General features: G+C 40.2%; 1 protein-coding gene across 3 annotated transcripts; it reads left to right on the forward strand.

Annotated features, from left to right (window-relative positions):
• Positions 1–18,714, forward strand: NUP42 (nucleoporin 42). Of its 3 annotated transcripts, XM_031665319.1 has the most exons (8): positions 1–637; positions 3,473–3,701; positions 5,402–5,496; positions 12,834–12,910; positions 13,671–13,757; positions 14,469–14,543; positions 17,174–17,258; positions 17,878–18,714. In XM_031665319.1, the coding sequence occupies exons 1-8, from the start codon at positions 517–519 to the stop codon at positions 18,453–18,455; spliced, it is 1,347 nt and encodes a 448-aa protein (XP_031521179.1). In that variant the 5' UTR covers positions 1–516; the 3' UTR covers positions 18,456–18,714. The 3 variants fall into 3 exon arrangements, with proteins under 3 accessions (XP_031521179.1, XP_031521178.1, XP_003896258.1); XM_031665318.1 differs by lacking the exon at positions 14,469–14,543 and having other exon boundaries at positions 1–920; XM_003896209.5 differs by lacking the exon at positions 14,469–14,543.
• The last annotated feature ends 5,821 nt before the right edge of the window (positions 18,715–24,535 follow it).

A 24,535-nucleotide genomic window follows, 5' to 3' on the forward strand; every position in this document is an offset into this window, starting at 1 on the left:
CTTAACGTCACCTCTGGCTTTATTTGACTCTGTTATCCATCCAGATGAAAGGCTGGGCATTTTGTTACTTTCTCAACCCAAGCTAAGTTTTACTGTCTTAGCAAGAACGACTCGGTCTCGCAAATCATAGCTAAGTCTCCTCTCAGGGCCTTGCTGAAGTTGTGCGTTTGCTTGCTCCGCTTTCCCCTCATTTTGGACCTCAAGCCTTCCTGTAGTCCGAGGCCCTGCACCGAGGTCAAACGCGCCTCCGGTCTTCACGTAACCGTTCAAGCATCCCGCCTTCCCAGGACATACTCAAGCGTCAGAGCGGTCCGCTCTTCTCAAATCTTATTGGCTCAAGTCCACGCGTCTCATGGCACTGGTGGGGGGGTGAGACAGGCGGAAAAAGGCCTTCCCCCGGCGCGAGAAGATGACGTCACAGCCCGGCCGGGCGCGGAAGTTGCCTGGGGCTCTCTGCCCAGTAACTGGCATCCACCGGTGCCGATCGAAGACCCCTCCGTCGGCAGCGCAGTTGCAATGGCCATTTGTCAATTCTTCCTTCAAGGCCGGTGCCGCTTTGGTGATCGGTGCTGGAACGAACATCCTGGTGCCAGGGGTGCAGGAGGAGGACGGCAGCAACCGCAACAGCAGTCTTCAGGTGAATCTCCTCTGCATCCTCCGCGGTAACCGAGCCGTGAAGGGCCGGCTGGCGGGGACCGGACGTCCCACCTGTGTCCCAGTGCTGGTGACCCCAACGTGCCCGCATCGCTGCCTTACCGGCCCCACTGGGCCCTGCACAACGTTTTTAAACCGAGGGTTTTATCTACATATTATTCATGGGGTCCGTTTTTATTGAGCTTCAGAGGACCTGGGTTTGGGCCTGGATGCTTTTGCGAAACTGAGTTTTTAAATCGGAATTAACTATCGAAACTACCTTGTAGGTAAATGCCGTAATTGAATATAATTATTACTAAGTTGTTTTTTCGAGGGTGAGGTTAGCAGCTTGGGTCAGAATCAGGACTTCATTTGGGATAAGTCGTGGACTTCTTTGAAAATCTAATAAAACCGGCCAGGTGCGGTGGCTTACGCCTGTAATCCCAGCACTTTGGCTGGCCGAGGCGGGCGGATCACGAGGTCAGGAGTTCGAGACCAGCCTGACCAACATGGTGAAACCCCGTCTCTACTAAAAATACAAAAAAAAAAAATTAGCCGGGCGTGGTGGCGCGCGCCTGTAATCCCACCTACTCAGGAGGCTGAGGCAGGAGAATCGCTTGAACCCGGGAGGTGAAGGTGGCAGTGAGCCAAGATCGCGCCACCCAACTCCAGTCTGGGCGACAGAGCGAGATTCTGTCTCAAAAAAAAAAAAAAAAAGAAAAGAATATCTAATAAAACCTATAGAGCCATACTGCAGAAAAAATGCACCTGCTCATAAATTTGGGGTGAAATTGGGAAGGTGGGAAGTCCAGTTAACTCCGGGAGATGAGGAAAGGGGATGTGGAGGCCTCTTTAATCTAATCCCTGGGCCTAGATCATTGTCAAAGCTTTTTATCTTAAAGGAAAGGAGAGATTAGACGTGAAACCTTAGAACAACACAAGATTTTAAAGATCGGGTTAATAATTAGGTGCTGCCTCCCTTCCTTCCCCTCTTTTAGGGCTCTTGATGTGATGTGATGTAATGTGATGTGATTTTGAGACAGCGTCTTGCTCTCTCAGGCAGCTCACTGCGACCTCCGCCTCCCAGGCTCGAGCGATTCCCACGCCTCAATCTCCCGAGTAGCTGGAATTACGGGTGCCCGCCACCATGCCCTTGAAAAGTTTTGTATTTTTAGTAGAGACAGGATTTCGCCATGTTGGCCAGACCGGTCTCGAACTCGTGACCTCAGGTGATCCGCCCGCTTCGGTCTTTCAAAGTGCTGGGATTACAGGCGTGAGTGACCGCGGCAGGCTACGTCTAACCTTTAAACCTTGTATTGCTTGATGGTTTCACGTCTGATCCCACTTAAGGGAAGACAGTCCTTTTATTTCATCCACAATTAATATAGTGAAATATTTCAAACCAAAAATTAGGACTCAGGTCTGAGGAATGTGAGTGTAAACCAAATTTAGCAGACAAACTTTGTATTTAGCTCCCAGAAACAAATGAATGTTTCTAGAATTATAAGTATGAAGACCAAAAGCAATATTTAAAAAAAAAAAAAAAAGGAGGAAGTGAGTTTCTTCAGTTATATCATACCCCAGTGAAATTTGGAATTTTAGAAGAAGAAGATACCATTAACTCCTACTTGAAGGATCTGGTCTAGCGATCTCCACTTTTTTGTTGTTGTTGTTATTATTAGGGTAGTTCAGAGTTGCAGGATGAACTTTCACAACTGGGCATGTTTGTCATTCCAACTTTTGGTATATTTAATGGCTTATCTCCTAATTCAGTCAGAAACAAGATGACTTACCTTAATCTTGGCCCCAACAAGGAAGTGATGAGTAAATGAGATTGCTAAAGTGATTTTAAAAAACAAAACCAATATGTAAAGAGGGGAGATAATCTTTTTGACTCATTTTGATATTTATGAAATATTGGAAAGCTACTCACAGAGGAACTACATGCATTTTGTTCACATGTAAATACCATGTATAATCTCTCTGTGAAAATAGGTGTGTAGGTGCTTGCCCGGAGAAAAGACTGCATCAAATAGACTTAAGCATCTGTCCAAAAACAGAGGGTAGAATCTAATCTTTCATATTCAAGAAACTAATTCAATGTCCATTTTTCAGCCTTTACTACAATATAGGGCCTGGTGGGGGAGCAAAGAATGATAAAAACACAAGTTTTTATCCTGAAGGAGTTTATGATTTATGATGCTGCCTTCTGTCAACTCGACTATCAAGCAGTTGTTTATTTAATAAGCTTTGTCAGCTGAATTTAGTAAAATATCACTATTTTTCTATATTATTTTCTTCTGAATCTCAAACAGAAATGCAATTGGCCACTATATGATTTGTTGATATTACAACCTAACTACTGTCTGTAAATAAAAAATGAAGAGATTGTCATTTAAAATGAGTTTAAATGTAGTGCTTGTTGAATCTTTCTATGATGTCTAGACATACTAAGATACAAAGATTTTTGAGATTTAAAAGAACAGTTGCTGGACACAGTAGCTCATGCCTGTAATCCCAGCACTTTGGGAGGCCAAGGCAGCTGGATCGCTTGAGCCCAGGAGTTCGAAACCAGCCCACGCAATATGGCAAGACCCTGTCTACAAAAAGTACAACAATTAGCCAGACATGGTGGTGTGCAAAAAACGCCTGTGGTCCCAGCTACTCAGGAGGCTGAGGTGGGAGGATTGAGCCTGGGAGGTTGAGGTTACAGTGAGCCAAGATCATGCCACTGTCCTCCATCCTGGGCAACAGAGTGAGACCCTATCTCAATTAAAAAGAAAATAAAATAAAAAGAAAAGTTGCTAGCAAAATTATTTTGTTTTATTGTTTATTTTAGGTAATAATAGACGTGGATGGAATACCACTAGCCAGAGATACTCCAATGTCATCCAGCCATCCAGTTTCTCCAAATCCACACCATGGGGGGGCAGCAGAGATCAAGAAAAGCCATCTTTCGGTTCTTTTGATTCTGGAGCTTCAACTAACAGGAAAGAAGGCTTTGGATTGTCTGAGAACCCATTTGGTTCACTTAGTCCTGATGAGCAGAAAGATGAAAAGAAACTTCTGTAAGTGAAAGCTTTCAGGAAAATTACTATCCATTTGCTTATGTTTTTTCAAAAGCACCTATAATCTTCGTATTTTGTTTTCTCTTTTTTTGTAACATCTTTTCATAATACAATATTTTCTTTAAAAAAGAAATAATGCATTATTTTTAAATCAGAGTAAACAAAAAAAAGTCACCCACAATCCTATCACTCATAGATAGCCACTCTTTTGCTATGTATTATCCTAAACTTTATTTCACTTAAAAATATATTATCTTTCTATAATAGTAGAGTGCCTTCCTAGGGATAATTATGCTTTTTCCACTTTGTGTTGATAACACTATATTGTGAATATCTTTCTAAGATTAGTCCTCCTTAAGTTCATTCTAACTTACAAGTCCTTTACAAAGTGTGATGTAATTTAGAACAACTTGTAAACCTGGAGGTCAGTTATACCATCTCTGTCTCTCTCTCTCTATTTATTTATTTAGAGATGGAGTCTCGCTCTCTTGCCCAGGCTAGAGTGCAGTGGTGCAATCTCAGCTTGCTGCAGCCTCTGCCTTCCAGGCTCAAGCCATTCTCCTGCCTCAGCCTCCCAAGTAGCTGGTATTACAGGTGCCTGACACCACACCAGCTCATGTTTTGTGTTTTTAGTAGAGATGGGGTTTCACCATGTTGGCCAGGTTGGTCTTGAACTCTTGACCTCAAGTGATCTGCCTGCCTCAGCCTCCCAAAGTGCTGGGATTATAGGCATGAGCCACTATACCCAGTCACATATCTTATTTCTTTCTAAAACTTTTACTTGGATTATTCTATTCAAACTGATCTCATTTGATTTCCTACATTTATTGTGAGGTAGATATACGACATTTCTTGAGAATATTTACGGTAAAATTTATGGCTGGTGTCAAAACAATGCTTGGCTATCTGTAATGTTCCCTCAACTCATGGTGACCAGGATGGAATTTAAATGTAACTGGTTAGTCTTTTACTTCTCCTAATTTGATCAGAACCAGTTGTAGATATTTTGAGCCATGTACCATATACAGCTGATTTTTTTTTAAGTAAATGAACAAACAAAACCTTACTTTCTGCATTTCTTACAGTCCTAAATTTAATACAGTTTTCTCTGTGATAATTCTCCTTTTATTGACATAGTCTAAGTAGGAAGAAACTAATTTACAGCCGAATCTACCCACGGCATTACCACAGATTAGTTGTATGGATGTGGGTCTGTTTCCCCTGTTGCAAAATGTGAGAATTAGATAAAATGATCTCTGAAGTCCTATAACCCACCTTTAAAATATTATGATTCTGTATCACATAAGTGGTACTTTGTTCTTCCCAGTTAAATGATTATTGATGTTTGTGATAATTATCAAAGAAAGATTAAAGTTACTATTTTAGATTTTAATTCCTAAAAAAAGTATGGTATCTGTGATAGTATTTATGTAAGTATATTGGTTAATGGGTCAGTGTATTGGAAAATCAAACTCATTAACTTCTCTGACATTATAATACCATTTGTAACCATATAGTTCACACTTCTATAAACTTGTGCTTTAAAGAACAGTCTTCAGAAAATATAATGGAAAATATTTTGAACTATGTATTTACTAGAATTTAAATTTTCAGTTGTGGAAAACCATTAACAATAAATTTTACCAAGCAGCTAAGAAGATCCTTTACTCTTTTTTGTTTGTTTTTTTTTCTTTTTGCAGGGAAGGAATTGTAAAAGATATGGAGGTTTGGGAATCATCAGGGCAGTGGATGTTTTCTGTTTATTCACCAGTGAAAAAGAAACCTAATATTTCAGGTAACTGAAAAATTGTGCATTTAAAAAATATGTTCTAAAACTATTATTTTCTAAAACCTAAAGAATGCCAAATAAAGAAATCAACCACCAACTTAGCTACAACTAGGAGACTTTGGACATTGTTTAAAGTATTTGAGTATTCTAGCCAAACTTCATAATTTAGACATTAAGGTTGGAGAATAGAGTATTTTAAGACATGTGGTTCTTGGGAGAAAACATTTAAATAAAGCCCAGGAAGAGAGTCTACATTCTTGATTCCCTGTATATACAACTTTGGAACCTCTTAGCTTCCTGTAGTGAATAGAAGAGTCACATCCTGCCTGTCATTAAGGCCTTGGCTGCCTGGTTCTGTTCTTTCTTCCCTATCTTTCCTTCTAAGAATAGTTGTGTGGAGACCCGTTCTGGAGGTAATATTTAGATGTGAGGAGGCTTAGCTGGGCTACAGGGATAGCAAGTTCTTTTTTTTTTTTTTTTTTTTTTTTAGACGGAGTTTCACTCTTGTCCCCCAGGCTGGAGTGCATTGATGCGATCTCAGCTCACTGTGACCTCTGCCTCCCAGGTTCAAGTGATTCTCCTGCCTCAGCCTCCTGAATAGCTGGGATTACAGGTGCCCGCCACCACACCCGGCTAATTTTTGTATTTTTAGTAGAGACGGGGTTTTGCCATGTTAGCCAGGCTGGTCTCGAACTCCTGACCTCAGGTGATCTGCCCGCCATGGCCTCCCAAAGTGCTGGAATTACAGGTGTGAGCCACCACACCTGGCCTGGGGCCTGAAATAGCATTTGCTTTAGAATATTCTTCTCTCTCTCTCTCTTTTTTTTTTTTTTTTGTCCATAGTCCCTAAGCCCTTTCTGGGCTGAAACCTACACCACCAGGCTTTTCCAAGCCCACTCTAGGTGTTCCTGGGCCTCCATCCTTTTGAGGAAACAGTGGGTATCTTGCAGATGGGAGCCCTTGCAATCAATATCGCAGAACCTTGGGATCTTTCCTCTGTCTCAGTTCTAGTTGCTCATTTTCTGTGAGCATTTGCATTGCAACGCTTCTTAGTTATTTATTTACTTGTCCATTTGACAAATATTTACTGAATTTCTTTTGTGCTGAGAGCTAGGAATATAGTGATGAGCAAGACAGATTCCTTACGAATCTTACATTCTTGAGGGAGGAAGACAATAAGTGCTGCAAATAAACTAAGATGATTTCAGATAATGATATTTTCTATAGAGAAACAACAAAGTATTAAGCCCTTAATCAGCTTAAGTATTAGTACTTGAGTATTAATCCATTCCAAATTGAACCTAATGCCTGTTGCCCTAAAGCAGTGGTTCTCAAAATGTGGATTCCTGAATAAAGTTGCCAGATAAAATATGGGACATCCAGTTATATTTAAATTTCAGATAAACAAACAGTATTTTTAATATGTGTACATCCCATGTAATATTTGAGGCACATTATACTAAAAAAAGTATTTATTGTATATCTGAAATTCAAATTTAACTGGGCATCCTGTATTTTTATTTGCTGAATCTGGCAACTTTATCCGTGAGGCCCTTTTAGGAGTTGCCTAAGTTCAAAAATATTTTCTAATAATACGAAGTGATTAATTGCCATTTTTCACTGTGGTGACATTTGCACTGTTGGTGCAAAAGCATTGATGAGTAGAACTACTTGTATCTTAGCATGAATCAAGGCAGAGGCAATAAATTACTAGTAGATGTCACAATAAAAAAAAGTTTAATGCCATTTGAACTTAAGAACTTCCTTTATGAAGACATAAAAATTATTAATTTTGTTAACCCTTGACCCTGAGTACACACCTTTTTAGTATTCTGTGTGACAAAATGGGGAGCACATACAAAGTGTGTCTGCCCCATGCCCAAGTGTGATGGTTATCTTGTGTGATTGTTCATGTTGGACTGAGCTAGCCACTTTTTTCAAAGACAATATTTATTTGAAAGGAATGACAACTATGGTTATTTAGAAGAAAACAGTTGATCGTGTTTTTTGCCAAAGAAAAAAATTAAAACTTTCAAGCAAAAATTGGAATTACGGAAAACTTTTTTGTCATCATGAACATGATGACTTCTCAATACTTAAAAATCTCTTCTGATGAAACGGATGGCAATATTCACAAATGTGAGGGCCACACACAGCAGCTCATGCCTGTCATCCCAGTGCTTTTGGAGGCTGAGGTAGGAGGATGGCTTGAAGCCAGGAGTTTGAGACCCCCCCCCCGGAAAACATAACAAGACCCTGTCTCTACAAAAAATAGAAAAATTAGCCTGAGTATGATGGCATATGCCAAGAGTCTTAGCTACTCTGGAGGCTGAGGTGGGGGGGATCACTTGAGTTCAAGAGTTCAAAGTTATGATGAGTTCTGATGGTGCCTCCACACTCCAGCCTGGGTGACAGAGTGAGACCCTGTCTCTTTAAAAATATTTTATGGCCGTGCGTGGTCGCTCACGCCTGTAATCCCAGCACTTTGGGAGGCCGAAGTGGGCGGATCATGAGGTCAGGAGATGGAGACCATCCTGGCTAACACAGTGAAACCCCGTCTCTACTAAAAAATACAAAAAATTAGCCAGATGTTGTGGCGGGCACCTGTAGTCCCAGCTACTCAGGAGGCTGAGGCAGGAGAATAGTGTGAACCTGGGAGGCGGAGCTTGCAGTGAGCCGAGATTGTGCCACTGCACTCCAGACCGGGTGACGGAGCGAGACTGTCTCAAAAAAAAAAAAAAAAAAATTTATGTTGTATAATAACATGCCAATGTTTGGAAGTTCTGCATAACTCAGTGAACTGGCATTTTTAAAATGACTTATGTGTGATATTACAAAATTATGCATGGCTGAAAGTCCATTCTACATGCATGATAACCAGTGGATTTTAATATAATACCACAAAAAGTTCATTAGTATGGCTTGAGTCTGTGTTATAATTAACTTTTAAGAAACTACCACTTGTCAAGTTTTGGTGTAGTATCAAAGAAAAATGTCCACAGTTACTTGAAAAAGCCATTTAAGTCTTCCTTTTCCAATACGTGTCTGTGTGAGTGCCCGTTTTCTGCATACACTTCAGTCAGAACAACATATTGCAACAGAATGAATGCAGAAACATATATAAGAATCCAGCAGTCTTCTATTAAGCCAAACATTAAGAGATGTATAAACATAAAGCAAGGCTATTAATCTTACTAAATTTTCATTTTTTGTTTTGGAAAATAGCTTTTTCATTTATGTAGATAGGTAATTGGTTTCTTTTAAATAAATTAATACTAAGTTTCTCAGTTTTCATTTCAAATGTGGTAATTATCAATGTAAGTAACCCATGTAAACAAACATTCTTTGGGGTCCTTAATGATTTTTAAGAATGTAAAGGAGTCCTGAGACCAAAAGTTTGCGTACTTCTATCCTTTTGTGGTATTATATTAAAATCCACTGGTTTATCATGCATGTAGAATTAATCCATTGTATTAATAAATTAACTTTTTCTATGCAGCTATAATAGAATGATACTACTTTTGCCCCATTTTACGAGACTTGAGAAAATTGTCACTCAAATCGTTTTCTGTGTTCTGTGGTTCAGATGAGGAATTCTGGTTGAGCTTGGCTGGAAGGAATAGGAGGCAATTAGGGGAACAATGTTCCTTTAGATAGAGTGGTTATCTATTCCTGGGAGGCAGTATTGGGAATGAGTCCTGCATAAAGAGAGGGTATCAGTTACGGGAAGATTTGGGGAAAACATTCCTGGCAGTAGGACTAGCTATTGCAAAGGCCCTAAGGTAAGAACAAGGTTGGCAGTGTTTACAGACTAGTGAGGCCTGAATTACTGGAGGAGAGTAAACAAGGGAAAGTAATATGACAGTAAGGCCAGAGAGATAGCTAGGGGCCAGATCATGTTGGGCCTAATTGCACTGGGCAGGCAGCCATGAAGAACTTTAAGCAAAAGAGGGACGTGATCTGATTAGGAAAAGCTAACTCAACATGCTGTGTGAGGGGGGATAAAAAAGGTCTGTTGGGAGCAGAGGCAAAAGTAGAGATAGGGAGACAGAAGACGTTGCTGCTTGTGACTAGAGTTCATAGCAGTGAAGACAGAATTGGTCATATTTGGGTTCTGTTGGAGCTTGAACTGGCAGGATACTGATTAATTAGATATAGGGAAAGAGAAATCCAAGGTGATTCCTAGGGTTTTTTGGCTTGAGGCGTCAGTAAAGATGGGGAAGACAAGTCATTAGAAGGAATCCAGGGTTCTGCTTTGAACATTTAGTCTTTCCTTTATTCTGAAGCAGGTGTCCTTTGAGTTAATAATAACTGGGTTACAAGGAATCTTTTGTAGAAAATATCTTGAACATTTTTTGCCTTTCTTAGTAAGTTTGCCCAATTATAAAGTTACAGCTTTTGGACCAGATGTGGTGGCTCATGCTTGTAATCCTAGCACTTTGGGAGGCTGAGGCAGGTGGATCACTTGAGCCCAAGAGTTTGAGACCAACCTGGGCAACATAGCGAAACCCTGTCTCTACCAGGGTGTGGTAGCACATTCCTATAGTCCCAGCTACCCAGGAGGCTGAGATGGGAGGATCACTTGAGCCCAGGAAGTTAAGGCGGCAATGAGCCACTGCACTCCAGCCTGAGTGACAGGAATGAGACCCTGTCTCAAAAATAAAAAAAAAAAAACCGGTTACAGCTTTTGCTTTAGAAAACTTGGAAAGTACAGAAATATATAAATAAAATAAAAATAACCTGTTATCACAGAGATAACTACTACATTTTAGTATATTTCTTTCAAAACATACACACACAAACATATTTCTTGTTTATGTATACAATTGACCCTTGAACAACATAGAGTTTAGGGGCACTGATCTTCTGTGCAGTCAAAAATCCACATATAAGCTTTGATTCCCCAAAAGCTTAACTACTAATAACCTACTGTAAGAGAAAAGAAAATGTTAAGAAAATCATAAGGGGTCAGGCGCGGTGGCTCACGCCTGTAATCCCAGCACTTTGGGAGGCCGAGGTGGGCGGATCACAAGGTCAGGAGTTCGAGACTAGCCTCGCCAATGTGGTGAAACCCCATCTCTACTAAAGATACAAAAACAATTAGCAGGGTTTGGTAGTGTATGCCTATAATCCCAGCTACTGGGGAGGCCGCGGCAGGAGAATTGCCTGAACCTGGGAGGCAGAGGTTGCAGTAAACCGAGATCACGCCACTGCACTCCAGCTTGGGCAGCAGAGCAAGACTTCGTCTCAAAAAAAAAAAAAAAGGGCCGGGCGCGGTGGCTCAAGCCTGTAATCCCAGCACTTTGGGAGGCCGAGACGGGCGGATCACGAGGTCAGGAGATCGAGACCATCCTGGCTAACACGGTGAAACCCCGTCTCTACTAAAAAGTACAAAAAACTAGCCGGGCGAGGTGGCGGGCGCCTGTAGTCCCAGCTACTCGGGAGGCTGAGGCAGGAGAATGGCGTAAACCCAGGAGGCGGAGCTTGTAGTGAGCCGAGATCCGGCCACTGCACTTCAGCCTGGGCGACAGTGCGAGACTTCGTCTCAAAAAAAAAAAAAAATAGAAAATCATAAGGAAAAGAAAACATATTCTTCACATAGTGGAAGTGGATCATCATAAAAGTCTTCATCCTTGTTGTCTTTAAGTTGAGTAGCACAGGGATAGGTGGGTTTGGTCTCGCTGTCTCAGGAGTGGCAGAGGCAGAAGAAAATCCCTGTACAAGTGGGCCCTGTACAGCTTTGTGTACAGTTGGCTCTTGAGCAGAACTGCAAGGGTCCACTTGTACAGGGATGTACAAGTTGTTCTATGTGTGTATATATGTATACCTATACATATATACATATACATATATATAATTAGGATCGTAATCTAGTTTTTCTTTGTTTTGTTTTGTTTTTTTGAGATAGAGTTTCGCTCTTGTTGCCCAGGCTGGAGTGCAGTGGCGCAATCTCAGCTCACTACAGCCTCCGCCTTCTGGGTTCAAGTGATTCTCTAGCCTCAGTCTCCTGAGTCGCTCGGATTATAGGCATATGCCAACACGCCTAACTAATTTTTGTATTTTTAGTAGAAACAGGGTTTCGCCATGTTGGCCAGACTGGTCTTGAGCTCCTGGCCTCAGGTGATCCACCGGCCTTGGTCTCCCAAAGTGCTGGGACTACAGGCATGAGCCACCGTGCCCAGCTGTAATCTAGTTTTATTTATTTATTTATTTTTGAGGCAGAGTCTCGCTTTGTCGCCCAGGCTGGAGTGCAGTGGCGCAATCTCAGCTGACTGCCACCTCTGCCTCCCAGGTTCAAACAATTCTCCTGCCTCAGCCTCCCGAGTAGCTGGGATTACAGGCGCATGCCACCACGCCCAGCTAATGTTTTGTATTTTTAGTAGAGACGGGGTTTCACCATGTTAGCCAGGATGGTCTCAATCTCCTGACCTCGTGATCCATCTGCCTCAGCCTCCCAAAGTGCTAGGACTACAGGTATGAGCTACCGCGCCTGGCCCTAGTTTTATATTCTAATTTTTGCTTTCAGTTTGTTTCTGGTACTAAAAATATTAGAATGAGCACCCCTATACATAGTGACCTTTGTTTACATATATAACTATTTCCCAAGGTTAAATCTTGTAAATTGTATTATAAGTCACAGGATATGAATGTTTTTCAGGCTTGTGATGCTTATTAATAATTATCCCTCCCAGAAAACTTGTACCATTTTAATTCCCTTAACAGTAATTTAGGAAATGATACATTTCACCACATTTGGAACAACAGTAAATACCAGCTTTTAAAATTTCTGCCAGTCTGATAAGTAAAGCATTTTACCTATATTTTAAGTTGCATTTAACTTTCATTTATTTATTATTTGATTTTTTTGTGTGTGAATTGCCTGTTCATTATCTTTGCCCAAATTCATTTACTTTTCTCATTTATTTGTAAGAGCTATTTATACATTAGGGCATTAGTTCTTCTCTTGTCATACATGTTAAAATTGCAATTTTCCTAGTGTACAATTTGCCTTGTAATTTTGCTTAGTATAGTTTCTGGCAGATTTTTTTAAATATAAGTTTGAATATAAGTGTAGTCAAATCTTTCTCTTGTGTTTGTTGTTCATTCTACCCCACCTATCTTTAGAAAATTCTTCCCCATTTAAAGATCAAAATAACCAACTATATTTTACTGTAATTTTACACTTTATTAAACATTAAGTAGAGTGTAGGCTTTAAGTTTCTTCCTTATGATTATGAAAATTTTCTAATCAACATTAGATATTTTCTTGTTTAGCACCTGTAGCTTTACTATCAAAATTATTGGCATTTATTTTAAAGATTCCAATTGATTCCTCACTTCAGGTTTTACAGACATTTCACCAGAGGAATTGAGACTTGAATACCATAACTTCTTAACCAGCAATAACTTACAGAGTTATGTAAGTTTGTTTCCTATTAATCTACTGCAATAACAGATGAGCTGTTAATTACTGCTTTCTTTATTGTGGCTTGTATTTTGGCAAAACCGATGAGGTCTATGATCTTTTTTCAGGAGAAGGCTATTTTTCTTTTCTATATTATTTTCATTTAAATTGGTTGGTTATTAAAATGATAGTATATTTTTACTTTAATAATTAGGAATATTACTATTTTTATTACAAATTACCTAACAGTCAGTCCCAGAAATGAAACCGTTTTATCATTTGACAGATATTTATTGAACATCTGTTAGGTACAGATCCAGTGATGAATGCTAGAAAAACAAAGTTAAATAAGATACAGTCTGTAATACAGATTAACATCTTCATATATCAGATATCAAAAAAAAAAAAATCTTGACAATAAGTTGAGTACCTGAAGGAAGCAGTTTAAATGCTGTATTTTTCTGTTTCTACAGTCATGATCATGCATTTCAACTAGTACATGTGTTCACCTCCCATCCAAATATAACTAACTACGTGCTGCCAGATGCTTGTGATATTAACCAGATGATACAAGGAGTTGAACAGGGAGAGGGAACTGGAGCTGGAATATCTTTGACAAACAGGCCAAGTCAATGCAAATTTTGCAAGTCATGGGCCATAAAACTGTTACATAAACCTTTCGTGATTTTGGCAAAGAAATATGTGAAGTTTTTATTGAAGAAACTAACTTAAACATACAATATTGAACTGTTATTTTTCTGTCTTCCCTTTTCAGCTAAATTCTGTCCAACATTTAATAAATCAATGGAGGAACAGAGTAAATGAACTGAAAAGTCTAAATATATCAACTAAAGTAGCTTTGGTGAGTATGGGAGAGTTTCCTTGAGGGAAGTGTCTTACCTATTGCTTTTTTGAAGAGAATATTTTACTTTAGATTTGGAAAGCAAAACAAAAATTTTCTGTCAAGAATTATGATACATATTCCCAAAATAGCATCACTTAAGAGTCAAGGTCTTGAAATAGTTTCCTCTGTGTTCCTTGGTCAGAAAAGCAGAAATAGTTATGCTTTTTTTTTTTTTTTTTTTTGAGACGGAGTCTGGCTCTGTGGCCCAGGCTGGAGTACAGTGGCGTGATCTTGGTTCACTGCAAGCTCCGCCTCCCGGGTTCACGCCATTCTCCTACCTCAGCCTCCCGAGTAGCTGGGACTACAGGCGCCCGCCACCGCGCCTGGCTACTTTTTTGTATTTTTTAGTAGAGACGGGATTTCACCGGGTTAGCCAGTATGGTCTCGATCTCCTGACCTCGTGATCTGCCCACCTCGGCCTTCCAAAGTGCTGGGATTACAGGCGTGAGCCACCGCACCTGGCCAGTTATGCTTTTAAAAGCTTTTTAGGGTAAAGTTGTTAACTTTGGTAGTGCTAGTTTTGAATATGGCAAACTTATATAAATTCAAGTATTTAAAGTTATCTGTATGTAAAAAGAAATTACTTTGAACAATTATATGAATGCAGATTTAGAATGTAATGTATCATTTTGCGACTGAAGAACACAGTATGTTCCTTGTCTTAAACAGAAATGCCTTTGGAAGATATATACCCACCTGTCTCCAAAGATCTATGGTCCTGACTGTAGCAAGTTCATTATCCTTGTAAATAAAGTTATGATGTTTCTACACCCATTAAAAAGTTCTTAAGAATTTTATTTTAAAATAAGATATTCACATTTATAATTTTAATATTTCCAATTTCTCAGATGGTTTCTACTCTGTATAAAGGATATGAGAGTACTGTGTCCCTACACTTAGTGAATGGTTGACAGTCCCAACACCCCTCCCCTTTCTTAAATATGTGCTTCCTGAATAACTAGACTCTTGTGCAAGCTAATTTCTTTGACCTTTTAGTTGTTGTAATGCTATTTGAATTTAGTGGGACCTCTTGGAAGTAGTCTGTCCTTGTGTGGGAGGTGGGCCACCATCACCATGGATGAGAGCTGATGGAGAAAGGATAACTGAGTCCAAAGAACTGTGGAACTTCCCTCAGGGCTGGAAGGTCCCTGCTCTTTGCTAGCTGCCCAGGGCCCCCCCATAGGTGAGGATGTGGGACAACCCACCCATAGCTGACTTAACATGTATCAGTAGTTCATGCCTTCTTTATGCTGAATGGTAACCCATTGTATGGATATATTATAATTTATCATCTGCCTGTTAATGAATATTACACTGAGGAAGAGAAGCCAGACCAAAAAACAAAACCAATAGTGTAGACCATGTGATGCCATTTGTATGAAACTCTGGAAAAGACAAGTCTCATTTGTAGTGATAGAAAGCAGATAGAGTGGTTGCCGGGGACGAGGAGTTGAGAGGGAGTTGACTGGAAAGGGACACAAAAGAACTTTCAGGGAACAAAAATGTTTTGAATCTCGATTGTGGTGGTTGCAAGTTTGTTAGAACTCATTGAAATATATACAAAAAATGGATGCATTCTATTGTGTTAGACTATACCCTCAAAAAAAAGCTGATTCTTAAAGACCAGCCTGAGGCCATGAAAGTGGCTGACGCTCTGTAATCCCAGCACCTCTTTGGGAGGCCGAAAGGGTGGATTATGAGGTCAGGAGTTTAAGACCAGCCTGGACCAAACGGGTGAAACCCGGCCCTCACCTAAAAATACATACTAGCCAGGCACAGCACTCTCCTGTAATTCCAGCTACTCATGGAGGCTTGAGCAGGAGAATCACTGAACCCAGGAGGTGGGAGGTTCTTTGCAGTCTCAAAAGTTTGCATGCTGGTGGCTCGCTGGGCACTTCTGAGGTGCTCAGATGCATGGACGACGAGGGAAAGTCAGACGAGACATCTCTGGAGTTAACGACAGTGAAAACCCATCTCTTACTAAAAATACAAATCCAGGCCGGGCGATGGCGGGAGCGCCTGCTGCCGAGGGCTGAGGCAGAGGAATATGGAACCGGAGTGCCCGTGCAGCTGAGATCTGCCACTCGCACTCCAGCCTGGGGACAGAGCCTGTTCAAATGTTCAAAAAAGTTTGTTTTTTCGGCGACAGAGTCCCCTGCCTGCCCGCCTGCGCTGGGAGTGCAGCGCAAGCGGCATCTCGCCTCACCGCCCCCTCCGGTTTAGTTCTTACCTCCTGCCTCTGTGGCCTCCCTGAGTAGCTGGGACTACAGGCACCTGCCACCATGCCCAAGCATTTTGCATAATAGCAGGAGACTGGTTCACCCCTGTGTTAGCCAGGATGTCTCAACCCCTGACATGACCGCCTCGCCTCAGCCTCCCAAAGTGCTGGGGATCACAGGCCACTGCACCGGCCAGAGGAATGCTTTTGAGCTTCCCATGAAGAAAACCCACCATGTTTTACTAGATGACAAGAAAGTCTCCGGAAGGAAGGAGCAAGTACAAAGTTCCTTGAAAGGAGGATTAAGATTTCAGTAAGCAGAGATGAAAGACATTTCTAGAGCACAGAAGAGCAAGAACATAAAGTACTTTCAGGGAATGGGAAATGTTTAATGGATATTTGGTCATAAGCTTTTAATTATATAATAGTGGATCTGCTTCATTTCGAGTATTAAAGTTGACTGGGTATTCTATAAAGATCCTTTTTACCTAATATCTAGATTTCTCTATAAATGCAGATCTAACCTTATAGACACTGAAAAAAATTTAAAAATATTTTTCTCATTATAATATCTGCTCATTGTAGGAATTTAGAAAGTATAAAAAAGCATAAATAAAATTTAAATCAACCGTAATTCATCAGCCAGAGACAATCACTGTTAACTTAATAATGTACATTTTTTTATGCATATTCGTATTATTAGTTGTGATTATACTGTTTATACAGTATTAGATCTTATCCTTTTCAACATCATATTATGGGCATTTTCCATGTTAAGCATTTAACTTTGCCTTTTTTAATGCACTTTTTTCTTCTCTTTTCTGTTCTTTTTTTGAGTTAGAGTCTTACTTTGTCACCCAGGCTTTCCCAGGCTCAAGTGATCCTCCCACCTCAGGTTCCCAAATAGCTGGGACCACTGGCTAATTTTTTGTAGAGATGGGGGTATCACTGTGTTGCTGAGGCTCATCCCAGACTCATAGGCTCAAGCCCTTCACCATCTCAGCCTCCCAAAGTGCTAGGATTACAGGTGTGAGCCACCACACCCAGCCTTTAATGCACATTTTAAAAAATTGAATTTGTCCATAAAATGTATAGAAAAGATACTGGAGCATTATTCATCAAGCACTTTATTATTTGCACACTTTTTTTTTTCCAGCTCTCTGATGTAAAGGATGGTGTAAATCAAGCAGCACCTGCATTTGGATTTGGCAGTAGTCAAGCAGCAACATTTGTGTCGCCAGGTAAGTGATAAAGTAATACAGGACTTAACTGATTTAGAAAAATTAGATTTTATAGGTTTCAAATTATAAGCCTGAATCACCATTTTAAATTACCTTCATAAATTCTACAACCTTCCATCATAGAACCTCAAAGCATTTGGCTCATTAGACATTTGTGAAATGGAGGCCAGATTGGGCATGTTCTTTGAAAGACACTTAAGCTTTAGAAGTCCATTTTAGGAATGGTTTTTCAGGAGTTTTGTAGAAGTACATAGCTATGATAGCAGCACCTTTGAGAACTTTCTTGTCACTGTGTTTAACAGCATAGCATTGTCTTCAGGTGGCAGCTCTGGTGAGGTAAGTAGAAACCAAAGTGAAAGTCTATTCTCTAGTCCCTGTGGTTTCTCCTTGGGTGAAGGTCAATCAAGGTGAAAATGGGATTCTTAGCAGAAAAGGCAGGAAGCAGGCTTTAGTGGGTAGTTCTAGCCTCTCATTTTTACTTTTCTCATCTCATCCTTCCAGTAAGCTTCTCAATACTGAAACATAACATAAATAAGAAAGAAAGATAGGGGAAGGAAATAATGGTGACATTTTTTTGACTATAATAAATTTTTTTTCTGCTTTGTTTTGTTTTTTGTAGGCTTTCCAGTCAATAACAGCAGCAGTGATAATGCTCAGAACTTTAGTTTTAAAACAAACTCTGGATTTGCCGCTGCCTCTTCTGGAAGCCCTGCTGGTTTTGGGAGTTCCCCAGCATTTGGAGCTGCAGCCTCTACCAGTTCAGCTATCTCTACTTCTGCTCCAGCTTTTGGATTTGGGAAACCTGAAGTTACATCAGCTGCATCATTTTCATTCAAAAGCCCTGCAGCTTCCAGCTTTGGATCACCTGGATTTTCAGGACTTCCAACTTCCTTGGCAACAGGTTCTATTAGAGCTCCAGTGGCCCCAGCCTTTGGAGGTGGCAGTTCTGTGGCTGGTTTTGGTAGTCCGAGCTCACATTCTCACACTGCTTTTTCTAAGCCATCCAGTGACACTTTTGGAAATAGCAGCATATCCACTTCTCTCTCAGCCTCAAGCAGCATCTTTGCAACAGATAATGTGTTATTCACACCCAGAGATAAACTAACAGTAGAAGAACTGGAACAATTTCAATCCAAGAAATTTACTCTGGGAAAAATTCCATTAAAGCCTCCACCTCTGGAACTTCTAAATATTTAAAAGGGCAATTTTAAATACAAAAAAGAATGATGTTTGAAATTGTTTTGAGTGATTCATATAGAGGTGCATATATGCATACATGTATTATTCATAAGGAATATAAGCTTCCATTAATAGTGATTTTAAATTTTATTTTTTCTTAAGTCTAAATATTTAAGTAAAAAGTAACAAAAACTCAGCAAGCAAGGGAATTTTTTTGTACTGTAATTTTGAATGGAACCGAAAAATTGTGCATGAATAAAGTACTTTTCTCATGCCACACCACTTTACTATCTCACCATTTAAAGTTTTAAACTTTTTTTTTTAGGAAGGAGATAATTTCTGGAACTATTAGGGGGAATATGCTCAAATATTTAGCCTACTGTTAGAATAAACATTAATAGCATGACTTCATGTTCAAGATTCTCTCAAAGAGATAAATCACAGTTTGTAAAGAGTGACAAGCTTTTATTTTTAGAACCATAGGGGCATTTCCCCCCCATTAGTTTGAGACTGCCTCTCAACTTTGGCAGTCTCATGGACCACCATTTGAGTTTTCTTCAACAATCTTAGACTGCTTTTTATTTTGGCCTCACTTTTATAGAATTCTATTTATTCATCACATTAGTCTGTCAAATGGATGAGTTGTAAGAGAAACAAATTGTGATCTCATATGAGTAAATAATGTGTGTAGTGGGGTCAGGATTTACCACTTTCTGTTTCTAGATCTTCTTAGGCATGGCCAGGTACAGTAGCTCACACCGGTAATCCCAGCACTTTGGGAGGCTGAGGCGGGCAGATAGATCACTTGAGGTAAGGAGAGTTTGAGACCAGCCTGGCCAATATGATGAAACCCTATCTCTACTAAAAATACAAAAAATAAGCTGGGCATGGTGGCAGGCACCTGTAATCCCAGCTACTGGGGTGGCTTGAACCCGGGAGGCAGAGGTTGCAGTGAGCTGAGATCACGCCACTGCACTCCAGCCTGGGTGACAGAGCCATACTCCGTTCCCTCTCCCCCCAACCCCAAAAAAAAGAATTATCGTGCGTGTTTGGATCTCCCTGTGTCCTCAGATTGAGGGAGTAAGATTTGTATCTTACGTATGGATGATCCAAGAAACTAAAGGCCTGTCACGAGTTGAAGCACGTATATCAGAGTTCTGTGCTTTCTCAGGCCTCAAAAGTTACATCGCTAGCACTGCCAAAGCAGTTACTAACACGGGTCTGGCATTGAGCTGATTTTTCTAAGTGAATATAAAACCTTATGTAATAAAAGATATGCACTCCAAATGATTTTAACATATGCAAAGGATTCAGTCCTCAAAGGACCCGCATTCTCCATTTTGCTTTGTTGTTGTTGTTGTTGTTGTTGTTGTTGAGACAGTCTCGCTCTGTCGCCCAGCTGGAGTGCAGTGGCGCGATCTCCTCTCACTGCAAGCTCCGCCTCCCGGGTTCACGCCATTCTCCCGCCTCAGCCTCGCGAGTAGCTGGGACTACAGGCGCCCGCCACCACACCCGGCTAATTTTTTTGTATTTTTTATAGAGACGGGGTTTCACCGTGTTAGCCAGGATGGTCTTGATCTCCTGACCTCGTGATCCGCCCGCCTCGGCCTCCCAAAGTGCTGGGATTACAGGCGTGAGCCACCCCGCCCGGCTCCATTATGCTTTTTGAGAAGCTGCATGACTCATTTGACAGTTCTGGAACCCCAGTGTTTGGGACAGAATCTATACTATACCCAGGGGATATATATTTGAAACCATGCTGGTGTAGAGATGGTAAATAGAGCATAAGTTCCTTTAGAAGGAGCAAGATTAAAACAAAAAGAGCATAAATTCCTTCTTTGGTCTCAAGCTCTAAAGACTTTCCAGTATTCGAACTAATACTTGAATCTTAGAATTTTCCTGCCCCCTGGGATGAGCCCTACACTACCTTTAAATTGCATACAAGCTCCCTGAGGTATCAGTTGAACGTCCCAGTGTCCTGGAAGATCTCAGAGAATTCAAGTTAAAAGCCCATTGTTTCCAGCTGTGCCTGATTATAAGAATCACCTGGGGTGTTTGTTAAATAATATCTCCAGATAATATATCCAGATTACAGGGGCTGCCCTTTGGGATGGGCTTGAGAGTATGTCAACAGGTATTCCTTGTGATCTTTCAGGCAAGTTTGGGAAACAGGCCTATCCAGCTGTATTTGGGCTACTTAGTAATACCTGATTTGGGAATTTTAATTGTTGAAGTCTGTTTTCTGTGCTCCCATATACACAAAAATGTGGGAATTTAACAGGATCCAAAGTTTTTAAAAAGCACAAATAAGTGCTACGGCTACTAAAAAAATTGAGAAACTAAAGCAGAGAGGCCCACAAAGTAGAATCTAGCACCATGCATGCATACTGGTGTCAGAAGTCAAGAAAACTGGTAACTCCCAGACCTAGGCTAAGGGGCATCGGGGCTTCAAAAAATCAGAAACAGTTAGTAATGAAGTGGCAGCAGCTGGGCATAAAGGTAGGTTGAGTGTTCAGACCCCAATAGGGAGGGAGTAGAAGGGAAAAGGCACCCACAGCAAGACGATGTGCCAGCATCTTCTGGGTGGTATCTCCTAATCTCATATCCAGTGAGACTAGGACAGCTGGACTGACTAAGAGGAATACCCTATAATAGGCAAAAACAGCCTCCCTTCACAGCTGCTGCAATAGCTGTCCCTTTTACCAAAGGCCTAGAGCAAGTGACAGAATTGCAGATAAGGTATAGCAAATAAACTGATTTAACTCGCTTGATTATCTGATCACAGATTAGAATGGGAGAACAGTAACAGCTGAGAGCTGATTAGAAGGGGAGAGAAAGTGAGCTGACATTAAATCTAAAAGGAATGAAATGATTTAGCTACACAGTATTATTCATAAGAGTAAAATAATTCAACTTGAAGCATCAACAATGATTTAATTGTGGTAAATACATACATTGGAATACTAAATAGCCTTTCTAAATGACTTAATAGAGAATAACTATGAAATGTTTTCTGCAATCAGTGGACCAGAGTTTGCTATAAAAATAGCATGTACATTGTGATCCATTTGGAGGGAAATAATATATTCATGGGGGGGAGCCTAAAAGTTAACAATAATAGCTCAAATTTTAGTGAGTTTTTGCTATGTGCCAGACAATGTCCTAAGCATTCTGTATCTAGTATATTAGCAAATTGCCTCATCACAACCATGTAATCTAGGTGCTATTATAACAATCCTCATTTTCTAAATGAGAAGAGCAAGATTTGGAGACATTAAATGACCTATCCAAAGTCACTCAACTTGCAAATAGTTGAGTTGTAATTCAAACACTGAACTTAAAGGGGCCATGTTTAAACCACTCTACTAGATTATGAGGCCACTTTGTCTTTTTTTGTATTTTCTACAATAGCATTAACTTTATATGTTTCCCCCATTTTTCTTCATATGAGTACAATTTGCAGGTCCCACCCCAAACTTACTGAATCAGTCTGCATTTTAACAAGACCGACCAAATGATTTGTATGCACATGAACATGTGAGAAACTATTTCCTGTGTAAAGGAGATGTACAAAAATGTACACAGTATTGTTTATATAGCAAAACAGAAAGCACCAGAAGTCCATCCACGGGATAATGAATAAACTTTGGCATAATGGAATATAACTGTATAATGACTCTAGTTACTTGTATAAACAACCACCAAAAATGGGAAGGTACAGAAAAGTATGTATGATATACCATTTAAAGTACAAAAGAGCAAAACAATACTATAGTATTATTTATGGATACATAAATACAGGAATAATAGCATGTGGATAATAAGCACTGATATGATTTGGCTGTGTCCCCACCCAAAATCTCATCTTGAATTGTAATAATCCCCATGTGTCAAGGGCGGGACCATGTGGAGATAACTGAATCATGGGGCTGGTTTCCCTCATTCTGTTCCCATCATAGTGAGTTCTCATGAGATCTGATGGTTTAGGGGCTTCCCCCTTTGCTGGGCTCTTATTCTCTCTGCTGCTGCCATATGAAGAAGGATGTGTTTGCGTCTCCTTCTGCCATGATTGTAAGTTTTCTGAGGCCTAGCCAGCCATGCAAAACTATGAGTCAATTAAACCTCTTTTTTTTTTTTTTTTTTTAATTATACTTTAAGTTCTAGGGTCCATGTGCATAACGTGCAGGTTTGTTACATATGTATACTTGTGCCATGTTGGTGTACTGCACCCATCAACTCGTCAGCACCCATTAACCTGCCATTTACATCAGGTGGCACCAATGCAATCCCTCCCTGTCCCTCTCCCCCACACAGGGCCCCAATGTGTGATGTTCCCTTCCCGAAGTCCAAGTGATCTCATTGGTGTTCAGTTCCCACCTACAAAGTGAGAACATGTGTTTGGTTTCTTGTTCTTGTGATAATTTCCTGAGAATGATGTATTTCCAGCTGCATCCATGTCCTTACAAAGACACAACTCATCCTTTTATGGCTGCATAGTATTCCATGGTGTATATAAAAGCACATTTTCTAATCCAGTCCACTGATGCATTTAAGACTCCAAGTTCTTTGCTATTAGGAATAGTGCTGCAATGAACATACATGTACGTGTCTTTATAGCAGCATGATTTATAATCCTTTTGGGTATAAGTATCCAGTAATGGCTAGCCTGCATGGTGCCTCTAGTTCTAGATCCTTGAGGAATCGCTTTACTAATTGCTTCCTCTTCACAATGGTTGAACTAGTTTACAGTCCCACCTAACAGTGTAGCAGTTACTATTTCACATCCCTCTCCAGCACCTGTTGTTTCTTGATTTTAATGATTGCTATTCTAACTGGTATGAGATGGTATCTCATTGTGGTTTTGATTTGCATTTCTCTTGATGGTGAGTGATGATGAGCATTTTTTCATGTGTCTGTTGGCTGTATGAATGTCTCTTTGAGTAGCGTCTGTTCATATCCTTTCTTGGACCACTTTTTGATGGGGTTGTTTTTTCTTTGTAAATTGATTGAGTTCTTTTATAGCTCTGGATATTAGCCCTTTGTCAGATGAGTAGATTGCAAAATTGTCTCCCCATTCTGTAGGTTGCCTGTTCACTCTGATAGTAGTTTCTTTTGCTTTTCGTGCAGAAGCTCTTTTTAGTTTAATTAGATCCCATTTGTCAATTCTTGGCTTTTGTTGCCATTGCTTTTGTGTTTTTTGACATGAAGTCCTTTGCCCATGCCTATGTCCTGAAAGTCTTGCATACCTAGGCTTCTAGGTTTTATGGTTTGAAATTAACATTTAAGTCTCTAATCCATCTTGCACCACTTTCAGATAGAGTATAAGGAAAGGATCCAGCTCTGTTTCTACTCTATGGCTAGCCAATTTTCTCCCAGCACCATTTATTAAATAGGGAACTTTCTCCATTTCTTCTTTTTGTTTTCTGAGGTTTGTCAAAGATCAGGATGGCTGTAGATGTGTGGTATTATTTCTAAGAGGACTCTATTCTGTCTCCATTTCATTGGTCTGTGGCCTCTGCCTTTGGTACCACAAAAATGCTGTTTTGCTACTGTAGCCTTGTAGTATAGCTTCTGTGTCAGGTAACGTGATGCCTCCTCAAGGCTTGCTCCTTTGACTTAGGATTGTCTTTGGCAATGCAGGCTCTTGCCCTGATGAATCTTTTAAAGCAGTTTTTCCAATTCCTGTGAAGAAACTCATTGGTAGCTTGATGGGATGGCATTGAATCTATAAATCACTTTGGGCAGTATGGCCATTTTCATGATATTATTAATTCTTCCTATCCATGAGCATGGTATGTTCTTCCATTTGTTTGTAGGTCCTCTTTTATTTCACTGAGCAGCAGGCCGTAGTTCTCCCTCCTCTTGAAGAGGTCCTCAAGACCTGGTTATGCCGGGCTTCCTAGATATTTTTATTCTCTTTAGCTAAATTCTGTGAATGGAAGTTCATTCAATGCATTTGGCTCTCTTGTTTGTCCGTTGTTACTGGCGTGAATGCTTGTGATTTTTGTACAATGGATTTTGTAGATCCTGAGATTCTTTGCCATAGTTAACAGCTTAAGGAGATTTTAATGAGACGCTGATAGTTTTAAACATACAAT

This window comes from Papio anubis, chromosome 4, assembly GCF_008728515.1.
Source record: "Papio anubis isolate 15944 chromosome 4, Panubis1.0, whole genome shotgun sequence".
NCBI classification, from domain to species: domain Eukaryota; kingdom Metazoa; phylum Chordata; class Mammalia; order Primates; family Cercopithecidae; genus Papio; species Papio anubis.